General features: G+C 36.9%; 1 protein-coding gene across 3 annotated transcripts in view; it reads left to right on the top strand.

The window, feature by feature from the left end:
- Window positions 1-25,646, top strand: part of VPS8 (VPS8 subunit of CORVET complex) — a 247,363-nt gene that overhangs the window by 49,608 nt on the left and 172,109 nt on the right. For all 3 annotated transcript variants that reach the window (XM_032338603.1, XM_032338586.1, XM_032338595.1), the window contains 6 exons: window positions 220-390; window positions 7,256-7,330; window positions 8,302-8,337; window positions 9,878-9,968; window positions 10,407-10,453; window positions 11,639-11,728. In XM_032338603.1, coding sequence (XP_032194494.1) covers window positions 220-390; window positions 7,256-7,330; window positions 8,302-8,337; window positions 9,878-9,968; window positions 10,407-10,453; window positions 11,639-11,728 — 510 coding nt within the window. The remainder of the gene's footprint in view (window positions 1-219; window positions 391-7,255; window positions 7,331-8,301; window positions 8,338-9,877; window positions 9,969-10,406; window positions 10,454-11,638; window positions 11,729-25,646) is intronic.

Below are 25,646 nucleotides of genomic sequence, written 5' to 3'. Positions count from 1 at the left end.
TAACACTGTCAGAACTCATTACTGTGTTATGCACTATTATCCAGTACTGTCTAGCCACTACTGTCATCAAGTAGTTCTTGCTCTGATTTTGTTTTCATCAAATTACTAAATGGATAAAATCTTCCATATAATTTAACTGAGTGGCCAGGCTTTCTTTTTGTCCTGAATGATGATGTAGGATGGGCCTCACCTTTTTTTTGTGGTGTGCTTGATTTGCAGTGGATAAACTCACGCACAGTTGTGCTCTTGGACAGTGTGGAGAAGTTGCATGTGATTGATCGGCAGACACAAGAAGAACTGGAAACAGTGGAGATCTCAGAAGTTCAGTTGGTCTATAACAGCAGCCATTTCAAATCCCTGGCCACTGGAGGAAATGTTAGCCAGGCACTGGTAAGGGTGATCCATTATCTTAGAATTCCTTTGATAAACTTGGTATTTTATTGTTGTTTGTTTTAGAAATAGGAACTCCTGAGAAGTTAGTTATCTTGCTGTCTAGATTGAGGTGGATATGGGTGTGTTTATAAGTATTCAGGAATGTGAACTAAAACAGTAATTCCTGTTATTCTTTTCTTCAGAAGTGTGACTGATTTAATACCAAAGAATTTTAACTTTTATACTAAAATAATGAAATGCAGTTGAAAATTTATGGGAAAGAAATTGTACAAGCAGAATATTTTAGAACGTTTAATATGGTGGCAGTAAGCCTGATAGATTTTAAGGGTTGAATGGCAGAGATAGGTAGACTGACTTGGGTGATTGGTAAAGGCCCAAGCAGGTATGGCGACTAAGGGCATTAAAAGATCAAGATGGCTTTGAGAGAAAGAAAGAGATTCTTTAAGAATAGGGGATAGATGAAATGTAGGAATCTGGAGAGAAGGAAGACACAGGAGTATTACCTTAGTATTTATTTTACTATATCTTAAGCAACCATGATAATGGCCTTTAGCAATTTACACAGATAGTTTGCAGCTAAATTTCTTCAAATTGTGATTTCCTAAACCATTAATTTTTAAGAGGGACATCTAGAGGCTTTCCTGGGTAATTTCTTGAGAAAGAAAAATAGTAATGGCATTCATATTTAATGAGCACCTATAGTGTGATATGCAGCCATTATTCAAATCTCCCTGAGATATTAGAACTTCAGAGTTTAAATATGAAAGGGTCTTCCAGCCACAGAATTTAGAAACCAAGACAATCTATAATAAGAAATGGTAATGCAGTAGAATTCACTGAAGACTAATTATTCTCCCATACTTAGATATTTTCTTGTGTCTGAATGATTATTAGAAATGGTGTTAGACTTTGAACTTGCAGTTTTGGCCAACATGGAATAATGGGCACTAGATTTACTCTCCCATATAGAAGGAAAAAAAAAAAACTTTTCAGAATACTGGACATCAGGCAATGAAGGGCAGCGGTCCCTGACAAAATGGGAAACAAGTGACAGAGCCCTAGAGAGAGTTTCCAGGCTATAGCTCAGGGGATTGGAACCCAGTTGGAGCCTAAAGGACTTCATGAGCTGAGACTGTGGGAAGACTATGGTGGGTTGAGTTTGCAGGGCCAGATACTGGAGAAGAGAGCAAGCACTGTACCTATGGTTCCCCTTGGTTATTCAGCAGAATACTGATCAGCAAATGCTGATCTACCCAAGGCCAGGGAAAGAATTATTTGATAGACTGAGAAGGAACTATATCCAGTGCTCACATTGGCTTGTTTATACCAGCCAGAAGGAAAACTTAATGGCTTATAGGACATTGGGTAGAATACTCAGGACCATCTTACCTCTGTAGTGGGGAGTAATTAAGACCACAATAAACACTATTCTGGTCCCCACTACAATTCTTAAAAATAATACCGGAAAGAATCAAACTGTTTCCAAGTAACTTAACTACCCACAGAACAAAGCACAGTAATATTAATGATACAGAAATTTCCAAAACCCAACAAGGTAAAATTCATAGTGTCTGCCATTCAGTCAGATTATGAGGTGTGTAAAGAAGAAGAAAAGCACAATTTATAGTGAGAACAAAGATCAATCAAAACTGACTTAGACCTGAAACAGATTTTAGAATTAGCAGATAAGGACTAACAGTTATTACAACCATAGTCCATAGGTCCAAAAAGTTAAGTAGTGACATGGAAGATACTAAAGAAGATGCAAATCTAACTCCTAGAGATAAAAGTTATTAGTGCTTGAGATGAAAAATGCCCTGGATGGGATTAATGTCAGAGTAGATGAGATAGGAAAAAACATTAGTGAACTTGAGGATAGAGCAATAGAATCTTCCCAAAATAAAACACAGAAAAAAATAATTAAAATAAATATTTATGACCTGTGAGACAGCATTGGGTAGCCTAATATATGGGCATTTGGAGTCTCTGGAGAAAAGGAGGGAGGAAAAAGAAGGAAGAAATAGTGGCCCAAAACTTATCCAAACTATAAACACAAATTTTCAAGAAGCTCGGTGAACCCGAGCACAGGTAAAATAAAGGAAACCATATATAGATTGATCAAAATGAGTGGCACAGAGAAAAATATTAAAGCAGCCACAGAGAAAGTCACATTAAATGCCAAGGAGCAGCAGTAAGTATGAGAGCAGATCTCTCATCAGAAACAACTCTCATTACTTTGGAGCTTTGGAGTAATCTCCAAAGATAGATAAATAGCTAACAAGCATAGCCAAGATGTTCAGACGTCTTTCATCATCAAGGAAATGCAACTCCAAACTGCAGTGAGCAAGCACTTCTCACCAAGCAGACTGACTGTGTAACTCAAAAGGCAGACAGTCTCAGGTATTAGTGAGGATGTGGAAAATCTGGGACTATGACACGCTGCTGGTGGGAAATGGCGCACTTGCTGTCGAAAACCATTTAGAGGTTGAACATATTCTGAATGTTGAACATATTCATTTGAGCAGTTCTGCTCCTAGGTATATACCCAAGAGAAGTGAAAACATACGCCCACGCAAACACTTGTTCACAAATGTTCATAGCAATGTTATTCATAATAGCTGGGAAATGGAAGCCTCCCAGACGTCCGCCACTTGGTTAATGGATAAACAAAAAGTAACCTAGCTTTGTAATATACTACTTTTCTGCAGTAAAGAGGATGAACTACTGACACATGCTACAACATGGATGAACCTTTTCAAAAATACTATGTTAAGTGGAAGAAGCCATAGAGAAAGATTGTTTGATTCTGTGAGATGTCCAGGAAAGCCAAGTTTATGGAGATAGATGTAGATTAGTGGTTACTCGAGACTGGGAGTAGGAATGAAGGTTGACTAGAAATGAGAACAAGGAATCTCTGTGGAATGATGGGAATGTTCTCAAACTGGATTTTGGTGATGATTGGGCAACTGTAAATTTATTAAAAATTGCTAAATTTTATATTTAATGAGTGAATTTTGTGGTATATGAATTATACCTCAGTACTATTATATAACAAGAGCTATTGACTATTTAAAACAAAAATAATATGTTGTAATGTTTATGATAATATAGAAGTAGTGTGAATGATGAAAGTAATATATAGCAGCAAGGAATGAGGCATAGAAGTATATCATTGTAAGGATTTACATTATACATCAAATTGTGTAATATTTAAATGTACAGGGAGATAAGTTATAGTTACATATTGTGAATACTAGAACAGTCACTGAAAAAGAAGTAGTGTAACTAAATAAGCTAATAGTAGTGACAAAATGAGATGTTAAAAAATATCAAATTCAGTGAAGCATAAAAAAGGGAATAGACAAGTAGAAAAAACAGTTAATAAGATAATAAATCCAAACCCAACCATATCACTAATTACAGGAAGTATAAATAGTCCAAATATTTCAATTAAAAGGCAGAGATTGTTATGGACATTGGGGAGGGTATGTGCTGTGGTGAGTGCTGGGAAGTGTGTAAGCCTGACAATTCACCAGACCTGTACCCCGGGGCAAATACTACATTATATGTTAATAAAAATAAGAAAATAAAATAAAAATATAAAAATAAAAGGCAGGGATTGTCAGACTGGATAAAGAAAAGCAAGAACCAATTCTATGCTGTCTACAAAACACATTAAGTATAAAGACATAGATATAGTAAAAGTAAGATGATGGAAAAAGACATACCATGCAAACTCTAATCATAATCGCTAGATTTCAGAGAAGGAAATATTGTCAGAGATATAAACAAATTTCAGATTGATAAAAAGGGGTTACAGGAAGACATAAGAACTTTAAAGTTTTATGTACCCTGTATCAGACCTCCAGTATACATAAAGCAAACACTGACAGAACTGAAAGAAACCAACAAAGCCACAATTACACAAAACCTGACAAAACCCGTCTGTCTTTATTATAATTAGTAGACAGAAAATCTAAGGGCATAGAAGACTTAAACACTACTGACCAACTGACCTGACATTTATAGAATATTCCTCTGAAGGAAAGCAGATTACAAACTTTGTTCAAGAGCATGTGGTATGTGCACCAATATAGGTTATATGCTAGGCTGTAAAACAAACGTCCATAAATTGTTCAAGGAATCATCAGGGTAAATCTGGAAAAAACCCAAATATTTGGAAATTAAACAACTGTTTTATAAATAACCAATGAGTCAAAGAAGATGTCTCAGAGGAAATTGGAATATATTCTAAACTGAATGAAAATACAACTTACCAAAATATGTAGTCTACAGTTAAATCAGTTTTTTAAGGGTAACTCACAGAATTAAATACTTACATTAGAAAAGAAGAAGATCTTAAATCAGTGCCCTTTTATCTTAATTAAGGAAATAGAAAAAGAGCAAAATTAAAATAGATTGAAGGAAAAATAAAAAGGTGAACAAAAATCAATTAAATAGAAAATGGACAGACAGAGAAAATCAAAGAAATCAAAAGCCGGTTCTTTGAAAGAGAAATAAAATTGGTAAACCTCTAATGACATTAATCAAGAAAAAGAGAAGACACAATTACTGGTATCAGGTATGGGAGAGGTGTCCTCACTGGGGAGTCTATAGATATTAAAAGATGTGCATAACTTTATGCCAATCAATTCAGCAACTTTAGATGAAATGGAAAAATTCCTTGGAATACACGAATTACCAAAGCTGACTCAACAAGTAATAGAGAATCTAAGTGACTGTGCAGCAGTTACAGAAATAGATTGATTTTTCTACAGGAAAGCTCCAGGCCCAGATAGCTTTACTAATGAGGTCTGTTATATAAGGGGGAAAAAAAAATAATGGTTATAGACAAAAATTTTTTCAAAAAGGGACCACATTAACTTTTTTTGTTTTTTAAAAGATTTTATTTATTTATTTGACAGAGATCACAAGGAGGCAGAGAGGCGGGCAGAGAGAGAGAGGGGGAAGCTGGCTCCCTACTGAGCAGAGAGCCCAATAAGGGGCTCAATCCCAGGACCCTGGGATCATGACCTGAGCTAAAGGCAGAGGCTTTAACCCACTGAGCCACCCAGGTGCCCCCACATAACTTTTTATAAGACTTGATTAACTCTGATAATAAAATCAGACAAAGATACTACAATAAAGAACACTACAGACTAGTGTTCTCATAAGCATAGAAACAAAAATACTTAAAATATTAGCAAATAGAAAACAGCAATGTATAAAAAGTAATAGATTATGATCACATGCTGTTTTTCCAAGGCATGCCAGTTTGGTTTAGCATTCAGAATCTGTATAATTTACCATATTAGTTGATTATTAAAGAAGAGCCATGATTATCATCTCAAGACAAACAAAAAGCATTTGGTAGAGTTCAATATCCATCCCTGAGAAAACTCAGCAAATTAGGAATAAAAAGTAAATTTTTCAGTCATATAAACAAGGGCATCTATAAAAATCTTATAGCTAACATCATACTTAAAGTAATACTGCCCAAAAAAACGAACCAAAATCAAAGCAAAGGACCCTGATTCTGATCAGGCTTCTTCCAGAGAAAATATGGAAAGGAAGGTGGAGGAACATGTTAAAAGATTCCTTGTGGATGCAGTTAGCAAAATCTAGATAGTAGGAAACTATGAGAAAAGTATCCAGTTTCTCAGCAGTAAATTTGAGGGAAAATAAAGGAGTGAGATGGATAAACTTAAAAGAGCGTTAAGAGACCTATCAGCCGGCTCCCATAATGTGGCCCTTGGTCGGATCTTGATTTAGACACATGAAACGTAGAAAAAGCAAAAACAAAATAACAAAAACCTCAACAATATTTGACATTTATGAGACCATTTGCAGTCCAAACACTTACTTCATATTGAGGATTTTTACTTATTTTATTTTTATTTCATATTGTTAAATTTTGAGAAGTAGACTAGTGCAGTTGTGGTTATGTTAAAAAGGACTAATTTATTATGCATATACTGAATTTTTATAAATACTCAAAATCTGAGAATCATCTCAGAATTATACTGTGTATAGGGTAGTCCGTGGGAGTGCAGGTGAGGCACGATTGGAGATGATCTTGTAATTGATGAGGCTGGTTAATGGCTGCAGAGTGTTCATTGTATATTCTCCCCACCTTTGTATACATTTTTAAATTTCATAGTGAAAAGTTACCAGTTATTGGGGTTATCAGTTATTGACCATTTATATACTTGGGGACATTTACAAATATTAACGTAGTTAAGTTCCACGGAAACTGCAGGGTTTTTCAAAGACGGGATAACTGAATGTCAGAAGTTTGAAAGTTGTTTAGAGTAGGGTCATACCTTCAGTAACAGAGTCAAAATTCACAATCCAAATTTATCACATGATAGGTTTTGTTTCTCTTTAGCTGGGCTAGGCTGACTCCCATATGTTATGCTGCTTCGTCTTCCTGTTTCTCATTGTGTTTTAGGTTGATGTTGATTTCAAAGAGCTTAGAGGTACCATTTTCAAACAGCCGTGTTCTTCAGTGAATGTCTGTCTTCCAGTAATGGGAAGGTTGCAACAGTTTCCCTTTAGATTTCGAACGTTGGCATATTCCTCCCATGTCTCTCTTATTCTGAAAAGTAAAATGACCATATATAAGCAGGGAATCAACTTTCTGCACTTTGTCTTTTCTGCTACTTCCTCTGACAGACTGGCACTTGACTGACATTTTTTCCCCACTAATTTATGGAATAAAACTATGTTGACCTAAAATTTTAGTCTGTGTACTTGACATTCTTTAAAACTTAATGAGACTTATTAAAAAAATAAATAAATAAAACTTAATGAGACTTCTAATGCATGTTGTGATTTTTACTTTTTTTTTTTTTTTTAATAGGCTTTGGTTGGAGAGAAGGCTTGTTATCAATCCATCAGTAGCTATGGTGGTCAGATCTTTTATCTGGGGACAAAAGTAAGCTCCTCTGCTCTGTAACTTGGCATTTGTTTATGTCAGGATAGTTGGGGCTAAAGGAGGTTTCTGGTAAAGAGAGCTGGGCATTGTAAAGTGAATATTGGTAGCAGTAATCTAAAACTTTTAGGGGAGATAGATATATAATCTATAATCTAATCTATATTAGATTATACTAATATAACTATATATAACTAATATAACTATATATACTGCTATATATATATATATAGTAATTTTTTTTTAAAGGGGATTTTTTTTTTTTTTTTCTTACAAGTAAGCTCTACAGCCAGTGCAGGCCTTGAACTCACAATCCCAAGATCAAGAGTCTCATGCTCCAACTGACTGAGCCAGGCAGCTCCCTTTTCAGGGGTTATATAGTTGTGATTTTTAGCTTATTTTCTCTATTTTTAGACATGTTTTTACTTTCATTTAGGTTATCATAGGATGCTTATTTTCTTGATTCAAGGATATACTTTCATAATTTTCACATTAATGTTTTCATGACCAGGAAGGTACCTTATCATGTATATATGTCATATAATTAAGATGCTATTTAGCTTAGATCATCAGCTTAGGGTATATTAAAATGCATTGAGGTGTTTGACTTAGAATAGAATCATTGGAATAGGAGATTTTTTGTATATTAGTTTGTTCTTCGTTTTTTTTCTTTTTAACTTAGAGGAAATATTTCTTCATTGTTACAATTCAAAATGTTATCAAGTTAGTACAGGGATTTGGGCATTCTTTGTTCCTTCTCTGTGGAATCAACTCCTTGGATGATAGACTTAGTGACCGTTAAATGTTTAATTTACTCTTTCATGTGGGCCCTTAAAAGCCCTTTAGTAGATACCTCTCACTGTAGTATGAAGTATTTTTCCTTAGATGTAAAATGAGATGTGGGACTGGGACAAATGTGTCCCAAACAAGGCTGTTAAAGATGGTCATTTAATTATGGTTTCTTTATTTTCCAGTCTGTTTATGTGATGATGCTGAGAAGCTGGAGAGAGGTGAGTTCGAAGTAACTTTACATGTTAGGGCTGTGAATTGATAATATCTTAACATTTGTTTTGACTTTGCTGGAAAAGATTATTTGGATTTGTGCTTTTTAATTTCAGAAGTGTACATCAGGGGGCGCCTGGGTGGCTCAGTGGGTTAAGCCACTGCCTTCGGCTCAGGTCATGATCTCAGGGTCCTGGGATCGAGTCCTGCATCGGGCTCTCTGCTCAGCAGGGAGCCTGCTTCCTTCTCTCTCTCTCTCTGCCTGCCTCTCAGTGTACTTGTAATTTCTCTCTGTCAAATAAATAAATAAAATCTTTAAAAAAAAAAAAAAAAAAGAAGTGTACATCAGAATCACTGTAACTGTTAGGTACTTGATTTGACAAAACTGGCTTTAAATGAGGATTACATTTAGCTATGTATATCAGAAAATTTAAAATAACAGTGGTTTCAACAAGATTTCTCTCTTTTTAAAGATTCTATTTGTTTATTTGATGGAGATCACAAGTAGGCAGAGAGACAAGCAGAGAGAGGAGGAAGCAGGTTCCCCGCTGAGCAGAGAGCCCAATGCAGGGCTCCATCCCAGGATCCCAAGATCATGACCCGAGCCGAAGGCAGAGGCTTTAACCGAGCCACCCAGGTGCCCCCAAGATTTCTCTCTTATGTAAAAACAATCTGGAGGTAAAGAGTCTGTGGCTAGTGTGGCAACTCTGTGGTCTTTAGTAAACTATCCTGTTCCCCCAACCTTGTGTGTGAATTCTTATCTCTAGTTCATTTTATGTTCGAGTATGACTGATGGAGCTCTAGCTCTTAAGTTCACATTCCAGGCAGGAGGACAGGGAAGAGAGGGCTGGCCCCTGCCTTTTAAGGTCATATTCCAGAAAGGCCAGACAACAGTTCCACTTACTTGTCATTGGCCAGTGCTTAGTGACATGGCACCGAGTGGCTTCAAGGGGGTCTTAGAAATGTCTTTAAGCTGGTATATTGCTGTCTCAGGTACACATGGGATTTGTTACTGAAGAGGAGGGAGTGAATGGATGTTGTGATAAACAACTAGCCATTTTTGTTAACAGTGACATTCCAGCTTTTTCCTCTTTTCACCTTTAGGCCTTGTGGCTGCCTGTTTTAGTCTGTACAGTCACTGTACTATACAGTGCTTTAAGAAATTATTTTTCTTAGGAATACGGTAGTCACAGGAGTGCGTGGGTGGATCATTTGGTTGGCTGTCTGACTCTTGGTTTTGGCTGAGGTCATGATCTCAGTGTCCTGGATAGAGCCCTGCGTTGGGCTCTGTGCTCAGTGTTGAGTCCGCTTGGAATTCCCTCTCTCCCCCTTCCCACCCTGCTTGTGCGGGACGTGCTCTCTCTCTCTCTCTCTGTCTCTCAAATAAAATATAAAATCTTAAAAAAAAAAATAAGATAGTCAAATGGTCATTGGAATAATTTTAGCTGTTAAGCAACAACTTCTGAAAAAGGTATTAGGTAGAATAGGAATTCCAACTGGTAGTTGATTAAACAGAGGGGTCTATCTTTTCTCATTTATTCATTTTAGAGAGTGGATCATCTCCTCAAACAAGATTGTCTTACAGAAGCCTTGGCTCTTGCATGGTCTTTCCATGAAGGAAAAGCGAAAGCTGTGGTGGGTAAGTTAACAGAATACCTGTATAGTATACATTATTTAGAGTAGAGAGAATGAATAATAATAATAATAATAATAATAATAATCACTCACAGAATACATTTTAGTGTAGTGTTCAAATATTTTATGAACAAGATGTTTCCAAACCTAACGGACTTCTAGTGAGAAAGGTTAATGACAAATATAGGATATAGAGTTTTAATGTTGTTTTTTAAATTATTTTGTAAGGAAAATTCACTGTTGAAATAAAAAGGAATTACGTTGATATGTTATGTGGTCCAGTAGATGGGAGATGCTCTTATGGCAGATTAGTCAACATTTTGATACCTAGGCTTGTTAAAATAATGTCTGTTGTGAGCACAGGTTGTAAATAAAAGACCGTAACAGTTTCAGTCCCTAAGATGTGGACTTTGTTTTTATGCTGGATTTTGCTTCTATGCAGGATTATCAGGAGATGCCAATAAGCGCAAGGCTGTTGTTGCCGATCGGGTGAGTATTCTAATAGGGCCTTCACTAGGGTACAGTACAGATTTGCTTTTGGTATCCGTTAATAATTTGGGGCATAATTAGGTAGATGGCTACAGTCAAGGAGAGAATACATAAAAAACAAGTCAGTTTATAATTCCCTGGTATCATCCTGAATGGTTTTAAACTTTCTTCTTATCACCTTTCCTTTTTTTTCTTGCTTACTCTCTTGAAGATGATAAAATTGTAAAATAGCCAAAAGACAGCAGAAAAGAGAAGGGAGAAAGCCAAGGATCTGGATTATTTCTGAGCCTAATTATAGCCCATAGAAAGTCAACTTGTGTTAGTTTTCATAAACGGGTAATTATGAGAAATAGAAATACTACATGTGTGTTTGTGTTGCCTGAGGTAGCAGAGAGGGCTAATGTTTTATTATTATTAATTAGCATTAAATTGTTAATGTTAATATTTAATGTTGGCTTTATTTCCCCAACCTTGACTTGGTTGAATCTGCTTATTACATAGTCATTCCTCTTTTTTGAAAATTGTACAAATGCATTGGTAAGAATAATATTCCAAATTAGTGTAAGCATATAGGACACATGAATAGAAATTGGTCACTCTTCAGACGCATGAATTGTTTTCTCAGCATTTGCTAGAATACTTTAGGGAGTTGTGTTCTATCCGTGTTCTTTTTTTTTTTTTTAAGATTTTATTTATTTATTTGACACAGAGAGAGAGACAGTGAGAGAGGGAATACAAGCAGCAAGGAGTGGGGGAGGGGGAAGCAGGCTTCCCTCTGGGCAGGGAGCCCGATGTGGGGCATGATCCAGGACTCTGGGATCATGACCTGAGCTGAAGGCAGATGCTTAGCAACTGAGCCACCCAGGTGTCCCTCTATCTGTGTTCTTGAGGGAGAGACCTGCAGCAGAGCATTTCTGAAGAGCTGGACTTCAGTTTTTCATTTCCTGAGCAGCAGAGCTACCACTGAGGTCCAGAACCTGGAGACTGGCAAATTAGTAGTTTCCTAAGCCTGAAAGAAATTAGTAGTCTGGGGTTAAAAATAATGGGAAATAAAGATGCTAAAATTTTAAATTATATTTTTAATATAGCTTGATTCAGTATTACTTAGGAAGATCCACGCATATTAATATTGAAAAATATTAGAGATATGTTTTGATTTTCTATACAAGGCTGTTTTCCTTACAGATGGTAGAAATCCTTTTCCACTATGCAGATCGAGCTCTGAAAAAGTGTCCAGACCAGGGAAAAATCCAAGTGATGGAGCAGCATTTCCAGGTACTTTTGTACATGCTTCTGAGAGACACTGCTGTGAATCGGTCTAATACCGCTCCTTTATGTTACTTGAGAATGGAACTTTCATGTTTTGGTTGAACATTTTTCAGCATTCAGAACTTCATCTCAGGGCTTTTGCAACATTCTAAATGATGACATTTTGAATTAACAGGTCACATGGGAATAGATGTGGAAACTGTTGTGGAGTGTCAATGCAATCAGCTATTTAGTCTCTGTGGAAGGAAAGATATATCTGTGAGGGTCCAGACCTGTGAACTGATACCTTACTAAAGTGGCTGCCACTTTGCTGATGACTGACATTTCTGTTAATTAGGCTGGTTGGAGAAGAGGTGTACTACCAATGTTTAAATTTAGTTCTAGGAGCACCTGTGATTCAACAACTGATTGGTTACCCCCAGAGATCTCTAAAATATGCAATGAAAGATCCTCAGTTTCTCTTGGAATCCATGGAAATGGAAGGCGAGAAACCATTTAAAGACCTGTACAACTCTTATTATGTGATTTGTACTGTTGGTAGTGATCTCCAGTTATATTTATTGCAAATCTCTGTCCTTTTCCATTTTTGAGCTCCCTCACCTCTCCCTTCCCTACCTTCACTTTTAACAAAAACTGAAGGGTCAACAAACATTTTCTAAAAAGGACCAGATGGGAAAACTTAGGCTTTGTGAAGGGGCCATATGGTCTGTCACATATTCCTCTTTGTTTTCTTTCTTTCTTTTTTTCTTTTTTAAACAGCGCTTAAAAAATTTAAAAACCGTTCTTAGCTATGAGACGTTCAGAGACAGGCTGTGGGCAGGACTTGGTCCATATGGCAAAGTATGCCCCTGGCACTGGGCGTATAGTGTGTAAAATAGACATGGTCCTTGCTATCTTAAAGTTTGCAATCCAGTCAAAAGAATGTTTGTGTACATTAATGGAAATACTTAGAAGAAATCTAGGAGTTTTGATGTTCTGAAGAGCAGGCACAGCTTAGATATTTCCTTATCTTCATTCAATGCCAGTGACTTTGGAAGACAAGGATAGATATTGCAGTTAAGAGCTGGAGGGTATGAGTGAAGGATTTGGTTTCCGATCTGTGCTCTTTAATACCACAGTAGTAGGCTTCTGGCAGAGTAACTTTTATTAGTTTGGTTGTAGGCTCATTAGATTTATCAGTAAAGTAGAGGAATAAGCCCCAATGAAATTATGAAATCAGATAACTTAGGAGGAAGACATAGCAGAAAGAAAGCACTCAGGAACAATACTTTTTGGCACTAATACCTTATATATAAATAAATTTGTATATCATTGCAGTATATATAGAATGCAGTATTTAACAAGGGGATGTTGTTACCAAGAAATGATGGGATGGTATTTATGAAAGAACTCTGGCCATTGAAAGGTGTGCTTTTTGGAAGAGACCTCTCATAGGGAACGCTTGGAGGAACTAATGAGGGGTGTGTGTATATGTGTAATACAGAAACCACTGTGCTGGGGAAGGATGTGACAGAGAGCTGTAAAAGAAGAAAGGAAAAAAAGGTGATGTTCTGGTGGAGAAATGCAAAAGAATCGTGCATGACAGGAACTATAGATGATTGTTTCTAGTACAGATTATAAAATTTACAGAGAAATACACCATCATGGGGATGTGTTCTTTAGATATACACTGGAAGTTTCATTCTGCTGAAAGAGATCTGCTGCAATTTTTGATTAGCGATTAAGTCTTCGAGAAGGTAAGGGAAACAGTGGTAGGAACCATTATTCTGGGTTTACTTTTTACCAATGATTGGGGAAATAGAATGGATAGACTCTTGAGGGGAAAAAAAATAACCACTTTATTTAAAAGATTGTAATAATGTTGAGAAATAAGCTCAGCTTGAATCTTGTATTTTAGAAAGCACATGTTTCAGAAGAAAAATATGGGCACAATCTCATGGTTATAGGCTTCAAAAAACAAATGGGTTCACAAAGAACAGGAAATTCTTAAATTTTGACATAATAACCACAAAAATTCAAAGAGAAAGGAAATGGGGAGGAATGTTGAGAGAAGTATCTGTCTACAAAGCACAGATCAGCTATGAAAGATGGAGAGAGGCAGATAATCAAAGATATATGTCAAAGGCATCATGAACCTATAAGAAAGGAAAATAGTCCCTGGGTTGTGCCTACCAAAATGCTGAGGGCTACCAAAAAGGGATTTTGACCAAGATTCACTGAGGATCTACTATATGCCAAGTACTATGTAAAGTTTTGTTTTTTTTTTTAAATAATTTTTATTTAGTTCTCACAACAACTCCATGAAGATGGATGCTGTTTTTAATCCCCATTGCATGGATGAGGGAAGTTGAGCTGGGAGAGGTTAGGTGATTTGCCAGGGTAGCAGTGCTCATAAGTGGTGAGGTCAGTACTCCAGTCTAGGCCTTTCTGGTTTCAGAGCCCAGCTCCTAACTAACTGTTGTTTTACATAGTTGTTTTTCAGAGCAAGTGTAGGGAAAGGACCCATGAGAACGGGTGACTGATGTTAACAGTTGACCAAGAATGAGAATCACAGCAAACATCGAACCCATTTAATGCTTGCTTTGTGGTAGGCACTGTTAATGCTTTACACATAGTAACTCATTTAATTCTTCCATAACTCTGTAAGGTGGGTACTGTTATTATTCACATTTACAGATGAGACTGAGGGACAGAGAGGTTAAGTAACCTGTTCCAGGTCACGCAGTTCATAAATGATAGAGCTGGGATTAGAATCCAGGAAGTTAGCCTTCAGAGTACACATCTGGATTGCTATACTGTACTAAAGAATGGTGCTTCTTATTTTCCTTCCAATTTCATGAGCAGAGAGAATGTCTTTAGATTGGAAAAGCCTATTTAAAAATATATTAAAGGAAAAGCTGAAGCCCAGCAAATGTGACATATAGTTTGTTGTATAATGATTGTTTAAATCTCAAAACCCAGTGGAATTATAACCCAGATACTGTTTGAACAAGCTGTGTTGTTATTCATAGTTTTTAAGTAACTTTGGATTAGTTTTTAAATTAAGTATGTACAGTTAAGCATGGATGCCTAAGCAGAATAGACACAGTTTATTTCACCCAGGAGGACAATTTTATTCTGGAAAAGGTGATCTTCAGCCCATTAGGATGAGTGAAATATATGTATGGTTGGCCACACGTCCACCATTTTAAGTGTTTAGTCTTAAATAGTTGGTCGTGAAATCATTAAATAGGTTGATTCTTAAAGTGGATCTTTTTTAAAAGGAAGAGGACTTAAGAAAATATGCACTGATAACTCCAGTGTGGTTTATGAACATTTTACATGAGTTCACTTGAAAATGACCACGTTAAGCTTATAAATTACCTTTTTGAAAGGAATATGAGGACAGTATATTCATGAAATGCCTATTACATGATACCTTGATTTCATTCAGGCATTTGTCTAAATTTTCCATTATCCTAATGGCTGAAATAGATTACTGAGTAGTAAATAGATTGGTAAATAGTAAATAGATTTGCAGCTAGATAAACATCCCTACCCAAAAGAGTATTCTTTTGGTGGCTTAGTATTAATTGCATTTCAGGGCTCTTTCTTATCCCATTTTTTATAATTGATTTGGATGAAGATTTAATGAGTGGCCTGTGAAATTTAGGTGGCAATAAGAATCAAGGTTCAGAATGATCTTGACAGATTCCTGTCAAAATTGTTACGAGGTGAAATTTAACAAGGATGAATGTCAAGACTGCATTAGATCCAAATAATTAAATTACATGAGTACTGGATTGGGAAGATCTCACTGGACAGGACTTCAGTTGACCACAAACTTAGTATGCGCTCATAGTGTAGGGAGGCCCAGATGAAGGTAAGTAATAGTACCACTGTTGGAAATAAAAATTCTGAGACACTTTATGGCCTATTGACAGATTAAGCTACATCCCACGACCAGGATGGTAGGAGATTTAAAGAACAGCATTTGAACAGCCATTTAATCTGATGGCTAGGTAAGTGGAGGCAAGCCTGCCTTCAGATGATGAAGGGCTTCAGTATGGGGATTTACTGTATTACAGCAGAAGGAAGTCTGGTATCAGTGGATAGAAATTAGGAGGAGGTATATTTCAGTTTAAAATTACCCAGGGAAAATGTAAAAGGTCTTGGACTTAAGTGCCTCCTACTGTTGAATATTTTGAAATAAAGAGAGGAAGACCAGTTGACTTTCAGAAGACTTTCTTTGTGGGGTGGGAAGATCTGATATTCTGTATCAGTGTGAAGAAATGATCATTGGAAAGATAACCTCTTATCCAGTTAGTTGAAATTTTATAGTAAGACTGGTTTCTAGTTCAGTCAGGATACTGAGAATTTATATTTTACCAGCAGGTGGCACTCATGCCTGCTGCCTCCATTTTCATCTTTACCTTTGATAAGGAGCCTCACCTTTTCCTTAGAGTCTTATAATACCAGGAATATAATACCACTTAGTATTTTTGCTTTTTTCCAAAGACCAATCAACATTTTGTCCTTTCTTAACTGTAGAAAATAACTTTGGGATCTCATAGCATTTTTGATAGGCTGTGGCTTCTATTTATCTGAGAAAAGATTTGAACCTATATTTGTGTAATAACTAGTAGGATTAAAAGGAATTAAAGTGTTCTCTGTCTCATACATCTTGAGCCTCACTTTTTTTTCTGGTTAAGTGTTTTGCATCCCCAAACAAAGTCAAACAACAAACAAATCCCTTCTTAGTCCCATGCCATCCCCAATAGCCTGCTGCCTCTTACTTGCATGTCCTTTACAGACCCAAACGTCTCATAGGTATTGTCTTCATTACTCACTGCTCTCTCATTCCATGTCTGTAAATTCATTGGACTCTTTTATCCTTCCTCTTAGTGGTCCTCAGTGTAGTCAAACACAGTTAATGATTTCTTCAATCATTCTGTCCCTTTGACTTCTCTGGTGTCCTACATTCCAGGTTTCTTGTGTCTCTCTTGCTGCTTACTGGCTTGTTTTGTTCATTCTCCTTCCTCTTCTTCTCTTTAACCAATAAATGTTAGAATTCTTCACAATACGCTTGTTTTTTATTTCTGTAGCAGTGTTCTCAAGATGTTGTCTAGACCATTTATTTTTAAAATCACTTGAGAGGATTGGTTAACAATGCTTTTTCTTTAATTATTTACCAGGTCAGCTGAATCAGGCTTTCTGGGATTGGTGATCACAATTTGCAATCAGCCCCTGCGGTGACTCTTAAGCAGGTTAAAGTTTAGGAATCATTACAAAGACAAAGGACTATCTTACCAGTATCTCTAACATAGGTTGTTTTCTAAGTTCTGAGATCCATGTAGTACGTTGCCCATTTACATCTCTACTTGGCTGTTTTAGAAGTACCTCAAGCTCAGGAACATCCCTTCAGGAAGCCTTTGCTGATGGTCCCTGTTTAAGGGAATGGATCCACCATTACACCTAAAACAAGTTGAGTGATTCTTGTCTTACAGATTGACAGTCCTATCAATTCAGCCTCTTGACTGTTTGTCTACTCTGTTTACATCCTGCCATCCATTCTGCCACTATCCTGGTGCATGTCGCTATCATCTCCTTTTGGTATAGTACCATAGCCACTTCCTGTACGTATCCTTCCTGCACTTCGTTCCAGAGAAAAAAAACGTGTATCAGTGGTAGGCTTGAGACTCTCTGGGGTTTAAGATATTTTAAAGACCATTGTCCAGGAGTAAAGACTTAATTCCATAGCAGTCTCTAAGGGTCTTATATACCCCCCCCCCCCCATTCTCTGTGTCCCTACCATATTAGAGATTTCGGTCTCTTGATATCCCTGTTCTCTTTTAACTCAGCACCTTTTCCCGTGGTGTTCTCCCTGCATAAAAATTCTTTCCTACTTCTTTTAGCTTAACCAGGTCCTGTTTATTTTCAAGTCTGAGCTTAAATGTCACTTCCTCTGACTCCCAGATTAAGTCAGGAGCATTTATTTGTAAAATACCATGCACTTAAATTACTTACTCAGTATCAGTCTTTCCCAGCTAAACTTGTAAGTCTAGGGACTGATTTTTCTCTAGCATCTGGTTTAGTGCCCTTGATTTAAGAAATATATGTTGACAGATTGTTTTTTCTGAAACATGTATTTATGCTGTGTACAGTTGTCTTGTGTGTATGTGTGCATTTTTTACTTAGGCTCCCACTCCCGACGCGGGGCTTAAACTCACAAACCGAAGATCGAGAGTCACATGCTCTACTGACTGAGCCAGCCAGGCACCCCTGGGGTATATGTTTTAAATCCAACTCTGGGAGGTTTGAACTGAGAATAGAACTTAGCATACACAACACAGATGTCCATAATCATGGCTAATATTATTGTGCACTGTGTGTCTGGCAAGTATCTCATTTAATCTTCATAACATGTTTAAGTAATTATATATCAATTTTACAGATGTTTACAGGTATAAACAGACACACAGAGGGTTGAATAACTTCCCTGACATCATACAACCAGTAAATAGAATCATGATAAGCATGTAGGCTGGTTGGCTCAAGGAGCCTTCACCCTGTACTCTGCTAGGTTTCATGCACACTTTATATTCTTTGATTATCTGAGACCAGTATGTTGTTAAGTAGCTCACTTTGAAAAAGAGAGGACTAAGTAATATATAAGTTTTAGGAAGATATTGAAATATATAAAAAAGTAAAAATATGAAATGAATTCGTTTTAATATAGTTGTAGTAATCATATTTGAATGATTGTGGATTTATTCTTCATCTTACTGGTCCTCCATAACATTCAGCACAGTTAATGACTTCTTGAAACTGTCCCTTTGGCTTCTCTGGTATTAGAAGTCTCTCCTAACAGTGTTCTAAACTCAGAATTTGGTCAGTTAACTGTGGAAGCAGTTTCATGTTTTTTGGAATATTTTTATCTTGCTACACTCATGTTTGTTTATGAAACAAGGTAGAGGTATAAAGAAATGTGAGGCACTTTAAGTATATGAAGCAAGCTAATTAGGATTAGAAAAGTAATATCACTTTAAAAGATCTTAAAAGTAAAGCCTTACATTAATTGTTCTTGGGCTCTCCTTCCTGCTTCATTTTCCCCTCCATGAGAAGCTGGTCATTCAAGGCCATGGTTGTAGCAGCTGTTGGCATATGTTTTTGTATTAGGAGTTCATGCCAAAGAGTGAACAGAGACTAAAAGTTGAACGCAGAGTGAAGCAATAGGAGGCTTCTTTGTCTAACTCATGCTTCCTTGAGGGGATTTGAGAAAGAGAAAACAGTGTTGGTGTCTACCATACCACCTTATTCCAGAGGCTTGATTAACATGTTGGTCCTGGGGAGTTAGGTCTTTCCTAGAAGATTGTTTTGTTATCATACTTGGAAAAAAAGAAGGAAAAGTATCCATACACATACAGAGAGACACTTACATCTACATAGCTGCTCATGGTGTTTGTATACTAATACCAGAATACAGCTGCCTACCTCTGATAGCCCGTAGAGATAGATCTATTGGCCTGTCTCTGTGTGTGTGTGTTTAGGAATGCCTGTCTATTCTGTATACACACACATGTACACGCGCACACACACACACACACACACACACACACATATTTTCTAGGCTTTGTTAAAATTCCTCTTCAAGGAATTCAGTTTTCATTGCCTGGGTGACTTCTAGAATACAAATTATGAGAATGAATGCCATTGCTCCAAAAAGCAAAGGAATCTGTATTTGCTATTTCATTTCTTGTCACATCCTCCCTATGAAAGAGGGTAAGCCAGAGATGATATCTTCAGTTGGTGGATGGTAAGATAGTCACAGTGCGATAAAATGATCCAGGTACCTGGGTGGTTCAGTCGGTTAAGTGGCTACCTTTGGCTCAGGTCATGATCCCAGAGTCCTGGGATAGTGAACCCTGTGTTGGGTTCCTTGCTAAACTTGGGGAGTTCAGTAGGGAGCCTGCTTCTCCCTCTCCTGCTGCTGCTCCCCCTGTTTGTGCTCTTTCTCTGTCTGCCTCTCTCTGTCAAATTAAAAAACAAACAAAACCAAAAAAATGCAATAAAATGATCTATTCACTGAAACAATTGTCAGGCTTAAATTTAGGTTTTCTGCCTGTCAGGTCAGTGTTTTATTCATATATCTGTTGCTTATTAAATCTTAAATATATGCATATATCTAACAGCCAGTTCCCTGCGGCCAGTTTATAGCACTGTGCATTGAAGAAGAGATTAGAGAAATACTTGCTTTCTCTTTTTTTTTAATGTTGGAAACCAAAAATCCAGCCATTTTTCAGAGGCATCCTGCAAGGTTTTGAGACCCAGAGGAATCTTCTTAAAGCAGGGATTGCTCATTGTGTTTGTGTTGAAAGGCATCAGGTAGATAGCCACAAGCAGCACCAGCACAGGCTGAACTTAATGGAGAAGGGTCAGAAGTTTGTATGCGGGCCCTTGATCTCTCAGTATCCCATGGAGAGGCATGTATAGACCAGATCTGACCAGATGGACTGAGGTTTTACTTCAAGAGAAGGACCTGTTCTTTTCCATTCTCCTTTCTTTTAGGGCTTTTGTGGGAGCAACCTTCCTAGTGAGCTAAGTGGGGTTATCATCTGAGCTTGGGCACCAGCTGCTCAAGGTGGTGTATAGTAGTCCTGGAATGTCAGCTGCCTACCTCTGACTACAGATCCTCTGCAAAGTTGGGTCTTCACTTAGTCCTTGTTCTTGGGAGATGGAGAGCTACTGATCTTACCTAGCTTATTTTCAGGCATTTAAGAGATTGCCACCAGGGGTAATCCACTGGACAGTCTAGTTTGTCTCTTCATAATTAGATACTGGAAAGGAAGGTTTAATATATAGAAATGAATTTGGCTTTAATATTTCATTTTGTTTATAGTTCTAAATGTTCAAAATTGATAAGGACTTTAGGAAGCCAGTGAAAGCATTAATTTGAATGAGTTAGCTCTATTTAAGTGAGTTGAGAACTATGTGTATCCTTTTTCTTTTTTTAAAATTAATTTTGTCTTAGGATAATTGTAGATTTACATTTAGTTGTAAGAAATAATACAGAGAGATTCCAAGTACCTTTAATGTGGTTTTCCCCAATGGGCACATCTTGTAAAACCATAGTACAACTGTATAACCAGCTTATTAACTAGTACAATAAAGATACAGAACATTTCCATCACCATAAGGATCTCGCATTTTGCCCTTTTACAGCCACACCTTCTTTTCTCCCACCCTCATCCCCTTCTTAGGCCCTGGCAACCATTAATTATTTCTCTTCCTATAATTTTGTTATTTCAAGAAGTTATGTAAATGGAATTATATAGTATGTAGGCTTTGGGGATTGGCTTTTTTTAAAAATTTTAAACTCAACATAATTTTCTGGTGATTCATCTAGGTTGTTGCATCTGTCAATAGTTTGCTGCTTTTTGTTTCTGAGTTTTATTCCCTTCTTACTCTTCATTTAAAACTACATTCCACAGGATTCTAATTTTTGCTTCAATCATAACACATAAGAAAGTTCAAGACAAGGAATGTCTATTACATTTACCCTTGTTTTTGCTTATCATGTTTTTTCTTCTTTGCTGATGTTCCATGGGGTCCATTCTTTTATTGTTTCCTTTCTGTTTAGAAAACTTGCATTAACCATTCTTTCCGGGTAGTTTTGCTGACAGTAAAGTCTCTTCATCTTAGAATGTCTTGATTGCCCCATCATACTTCAAGGTTCTTTCACTGAACTTAGGATTTTAAGTTGACAATTACTTACTTTCAGCACTTGAGAAATGCTGTGCCACTTGCTCTAACCTCCCTGGTTGCTGATGAGAAATATAGTCATTCAGATTGTTTCTCTTAGAGCTAAGTTGTCATCTCTTTCAAGCCACTTTGAAGATTTCTGGGCTGTTGTTATTGCTTTGTCTTTAGTTTTCAGAAGCTTAAAAATCTGGTGTGATTCCTTTAGATTGGTCATATATGGATAAATCTGTGTATTTGTGTCTTCTGCCAAATTTGGGATGTTTTTGGCCATTATGCCTTCAAATACTTCATCAGTTCTACTCTGTAACTTCCTTTTCTGAGACTCTGATGATACGTTAGTTCTTTTGTTCTAGTCCCATAGGTACCTGGGTGTCAATTTATTTATTTGTTTATTTATTTTTTCAGCCTGTTTTCTCCTTTAGATTGGAAATTTCTGTTTGTTATTTCTTCCAGTTCATTTTTTCTTCTGAATCATCTATTATGTTGTTGAATCCTTGAGTTTTTAAAAAAATGCAGCTATTGTATTTTTTAGTTGTAAAATTTCCATTTGGCTTTTCTTTATATCTTCTATTTCCTGGATGAAACTTTCTGTATTTTTATTTGTTTTAATATGTAATTATAATTATTGAAGCAGTTTTATCATGGCTGCTTTAAAAATCTTTGTCAGACCATCTGACATCTCTGTCATATTAGTGTTGGCATCTGTTGATTATCACTTTTTAATTCAGTTTGAGATCTTATTGGTTCTTGGTATGATTTGTGATTTCCTTTGGAAACCTAGACATTGTGAGTGTTAGGTTGTGAGACTCCAGATCTTGCTTAAACTTCTGTTTTAGCTGCTTCCTTCTGATACTGCTCTGACAAGGGAAGGGGTCCTACCTTACTGATAGGTGGGGGTAAAAGTACAGGTTCCCCTTCATTGATACCTGTTAGAGGGTGCTCATCCTTACTGCTGGACAGAAATGGGAGTTCTCCTTACTAAGTCTTCTCTGAAACTTCACTGGCTAATTAGGGATAGGAATGCCTCATTGCTCTTCCCTATGTGGCCTCCATTAACTCATGGTGACAGTAGCATCACTACCACTGGATTGGGCATTGGCAAAAGTTCTCATTCTCTCTAAGTCTCCTCTGACACTGCCGCATTGGCTTTATTACAGGAATGCCACTAGCACTCTCCATGTGGGAGGAGAAGGGGTTTGTTCGCTGCCTTGTTGGGATTGAAAGTCTTCACTTTCTTAGACTTCTCCAATACCATCCTGCTCAGTGGAGGGAGAATTGGGGTACCTTGTTACACGCTGTGGAGGGTGGAAATCTAGGTTTTTCCACACAGCTTTTGCTGGCATGAGTGGATGTGTTAGTCAAGGTTTTCCATAGAAACAGAACCCATAGGAGATATATCTATATCTATATTTGTATCTGTATACATATAGAACCACATCACACAGTATTATGATTTTTGCTTCAACCATAAAAAGTATGGGTGTGTGGGTGTGTGTGAAGAAAGAGAGAGAGAGAGAGAGAGAGAGACAGAGAGGTGATAAGGAACTACTAGCTCACTTGATTCTGGAAGCTGAGTAGTCCCAAGATCTTGAGTTGGCAAGTTGGAGACCCAGGAGACCTAATGTGTAGTTCCAGTCCAAGTCTTGTAAGCCTGAGGACCAGGAGGGCCAATGATGTAGTTCCATCCTGAAAGCTGGCAGGCTTGAGACCCAAGAAGAGCAGATGTGCATTAGGGAGGGCAATCTGCTTTACAGACACACCAGAATAATGTTGACCAAATATTTAGATACATTGTCGTCCAGCTAACTCAATACATAAAATTAACTGTCACAATGAGTGTGGGGCCACAGTTTTTTCTGTGGTGTTTGGCCAGAGTAGAAGAACAGATACTCTTACAAGGTTTTTTGTTTTTTGTTTTTTGTTTTTCCTTTTCCTAGATTCCTTCTTTTCTGTTGTTGTTGTTGTTTCTTTCTTTCTTTCTTTCTTTCTTTTGTGGGGGGGGGGTGCTAGAGAGAGTAGCTTTCTTGGAGCCTTTTTCTGTCTATATGCATAGGCATTTCCAAGTTATCAAGCTTCTTCAGTTCCAAGTCTGGGTTATATGGTAAAAAGGAACCAGGGAGCTAGCTCACCACTGTGTCTTTCCTTAGGTCTTGAGATCCCAGCAGGTCTGCCTTCTTCTATCTTTCAGAGTCTTCTGTTTGTGTTGTATATATTGTCCAGGGTTTTTAATTACATTAGTAGGAGAGATAGGAACAAATGTCTGCTCTAGTTCCCTGAAAGTGGAAGTCTCCAATGTAACCTCTTTTCAAGGCTTTTTAAGGCATTTCAAGGTTCCTGGATAACGAAAGAAAAGGGAATGAGCAGAAATTTCGAACTGGAGAGAGTTTAGGCCAAGAAAACTAAGAAGTGCTGCAGAGAATAGAAGTTGGGAAGTGGCATATAGTAGAGATTTGCAAAGAAGTCATTTAAGTCTGCACTTGTATTCTAAAACCAAACCATTTGTAACAGTGTCACAATTCTTAATTTTTAATCTTAGTTCTCTGCTTAAGGCCCCTTCAGTGGCTTTCCGTTAAATTAGAATAAAGTCCAGAACCTTGCACATTCTCACTTCCTCAACCAGTGCCAGTCTTCATTTGCGGTGCTCTGGTCACAATGTCTCTCTCAGTCTTCAAGGTTCTGTGCTGGCTCTTATATCTGGACTCCCTTCAAGATACTATTCCCTCTCACTGGATGGCACATTCTTCCCTAGAGTTTGGTTGGTCACTGCTGTCTCTCAGGTATTCATTTAAATGTCCCATTTCAAGGAAAGCTGACTTAGGTGAGGCCTCCTTGTTGTAAGTTTCCCTGGCATTTCACATTTCCCCTCTCTCCACTTTAATCATACTTCATTGTTAACTACTTAAAAAAAAATCTTTGTACCAGACTATAAGATATTTCTGTTTTGTTAACTCTTTATCAGTCAAACCTAGCAACATCCCTGGTCTGTAGTCTGTAGCTATATAAATATAGCTTAGACATTTTTGGGTATATCCTTGTGTCTTTGAGCGAGCTACTTATTTCTGTAGTGTTGAGATTGACTATACATTGTTGTATTACCTGAGTCTATTCTTTTGTAAGCAATTTAATTTTTGTATTAATTATACAGCTATATGGTTTAAAAATCAAAAAGTATGAAAATGTATACAATGAAAAGTCTTTTTCCACCCTAATGCCATCTGCCCAGTTCCCACCTGCCTCTTACCATTGTAACTAAGTTTTTATGTATATTTCCAGATTTCCTTTACGTAAATACACGCAAATATACACAGCTTTAGCCACCCACCCATTCATATTTTTTCTGCCTTTAGCACAAATAATAGAATACTACATATGCGATTTTGTACTGTCTTCCCACTTAATATACCTTCAGATATTTTTATATTAGTTCATAGAGAATGTCTTTTTTCCCTTTGGTAGTTGCATAGTATTTATTTTGTTACACTATTGTAAATTGTTTTTTTTTTTTTAATTTCGGTTTCAGCATGTTTGTTTCTAATATATGGAAAAGCAGGTGATTTTAGTATATCGAACTTAACATCCTGCAATCTTGCTAAACTCCTTCTTCTTTATTAGCTCTAATATTCTATCGGATTTTCTACATAGATAATCATGTTGTCTTCAAATAAAGACAGAACTATTTCTTCTTTTCCAATCTGAATGACTTGTTTTTTTCTGGTCTTAGTCCACTGTTTCTAGTATGGCCTCCAGTATGATGCTGAATAGAAATTTTGAGAGTTGACATCCTTGTTTTGTTCCGTTGTCAGTGCGAAAGCATCAATCTTTGATTTATAAATTTGATGCTAACTATAGTTTTTCAAAGATGCCTATTATCAGGTTGAGGAATTTCTGTTTTTAATTTCTTAAGATTGTCTTATTTTTGGGAATGAATGCTGTTGACTTTTGTCAAACTTTTTCTGTGTCTATAGAGGTGATCACAGTTTTTCTTTTTGCATTTGTTAATATGGTGAATTGTATTGATTAATTTTTGAATGTTAAATCAACCTGGTATACCTGGGACAAAGTCATGTGGTTAAAATATATCATCTGTTTTATAAGGACATCTGTGTTCATGAGGAATGATGATCTGTTTTCTTGTAATGTTTTTAATGTCTTATAATGTCTTTCTTGTAATATAATGTAGTTC

Source organism: Mustela erminea, chromosome 1 (assembly GCF_009829155.1).
Source record: "Mustela erminea isolate mMusErm1 chromosome 1, mMusErm1.Pri, whole genome shotgun sequence".
Classification (NCBI taxonomy): Eukaryota; Metazoa; Chordata; class Mammalia; order Carnivora; family Mustelidae; genus Mustela; species Mustela erminea.
The sequence above is the reverse complement of the archived record's forward strand: the minus strand, read 5'-3'. Positions and strand labels throughout refer to the sequence as shown.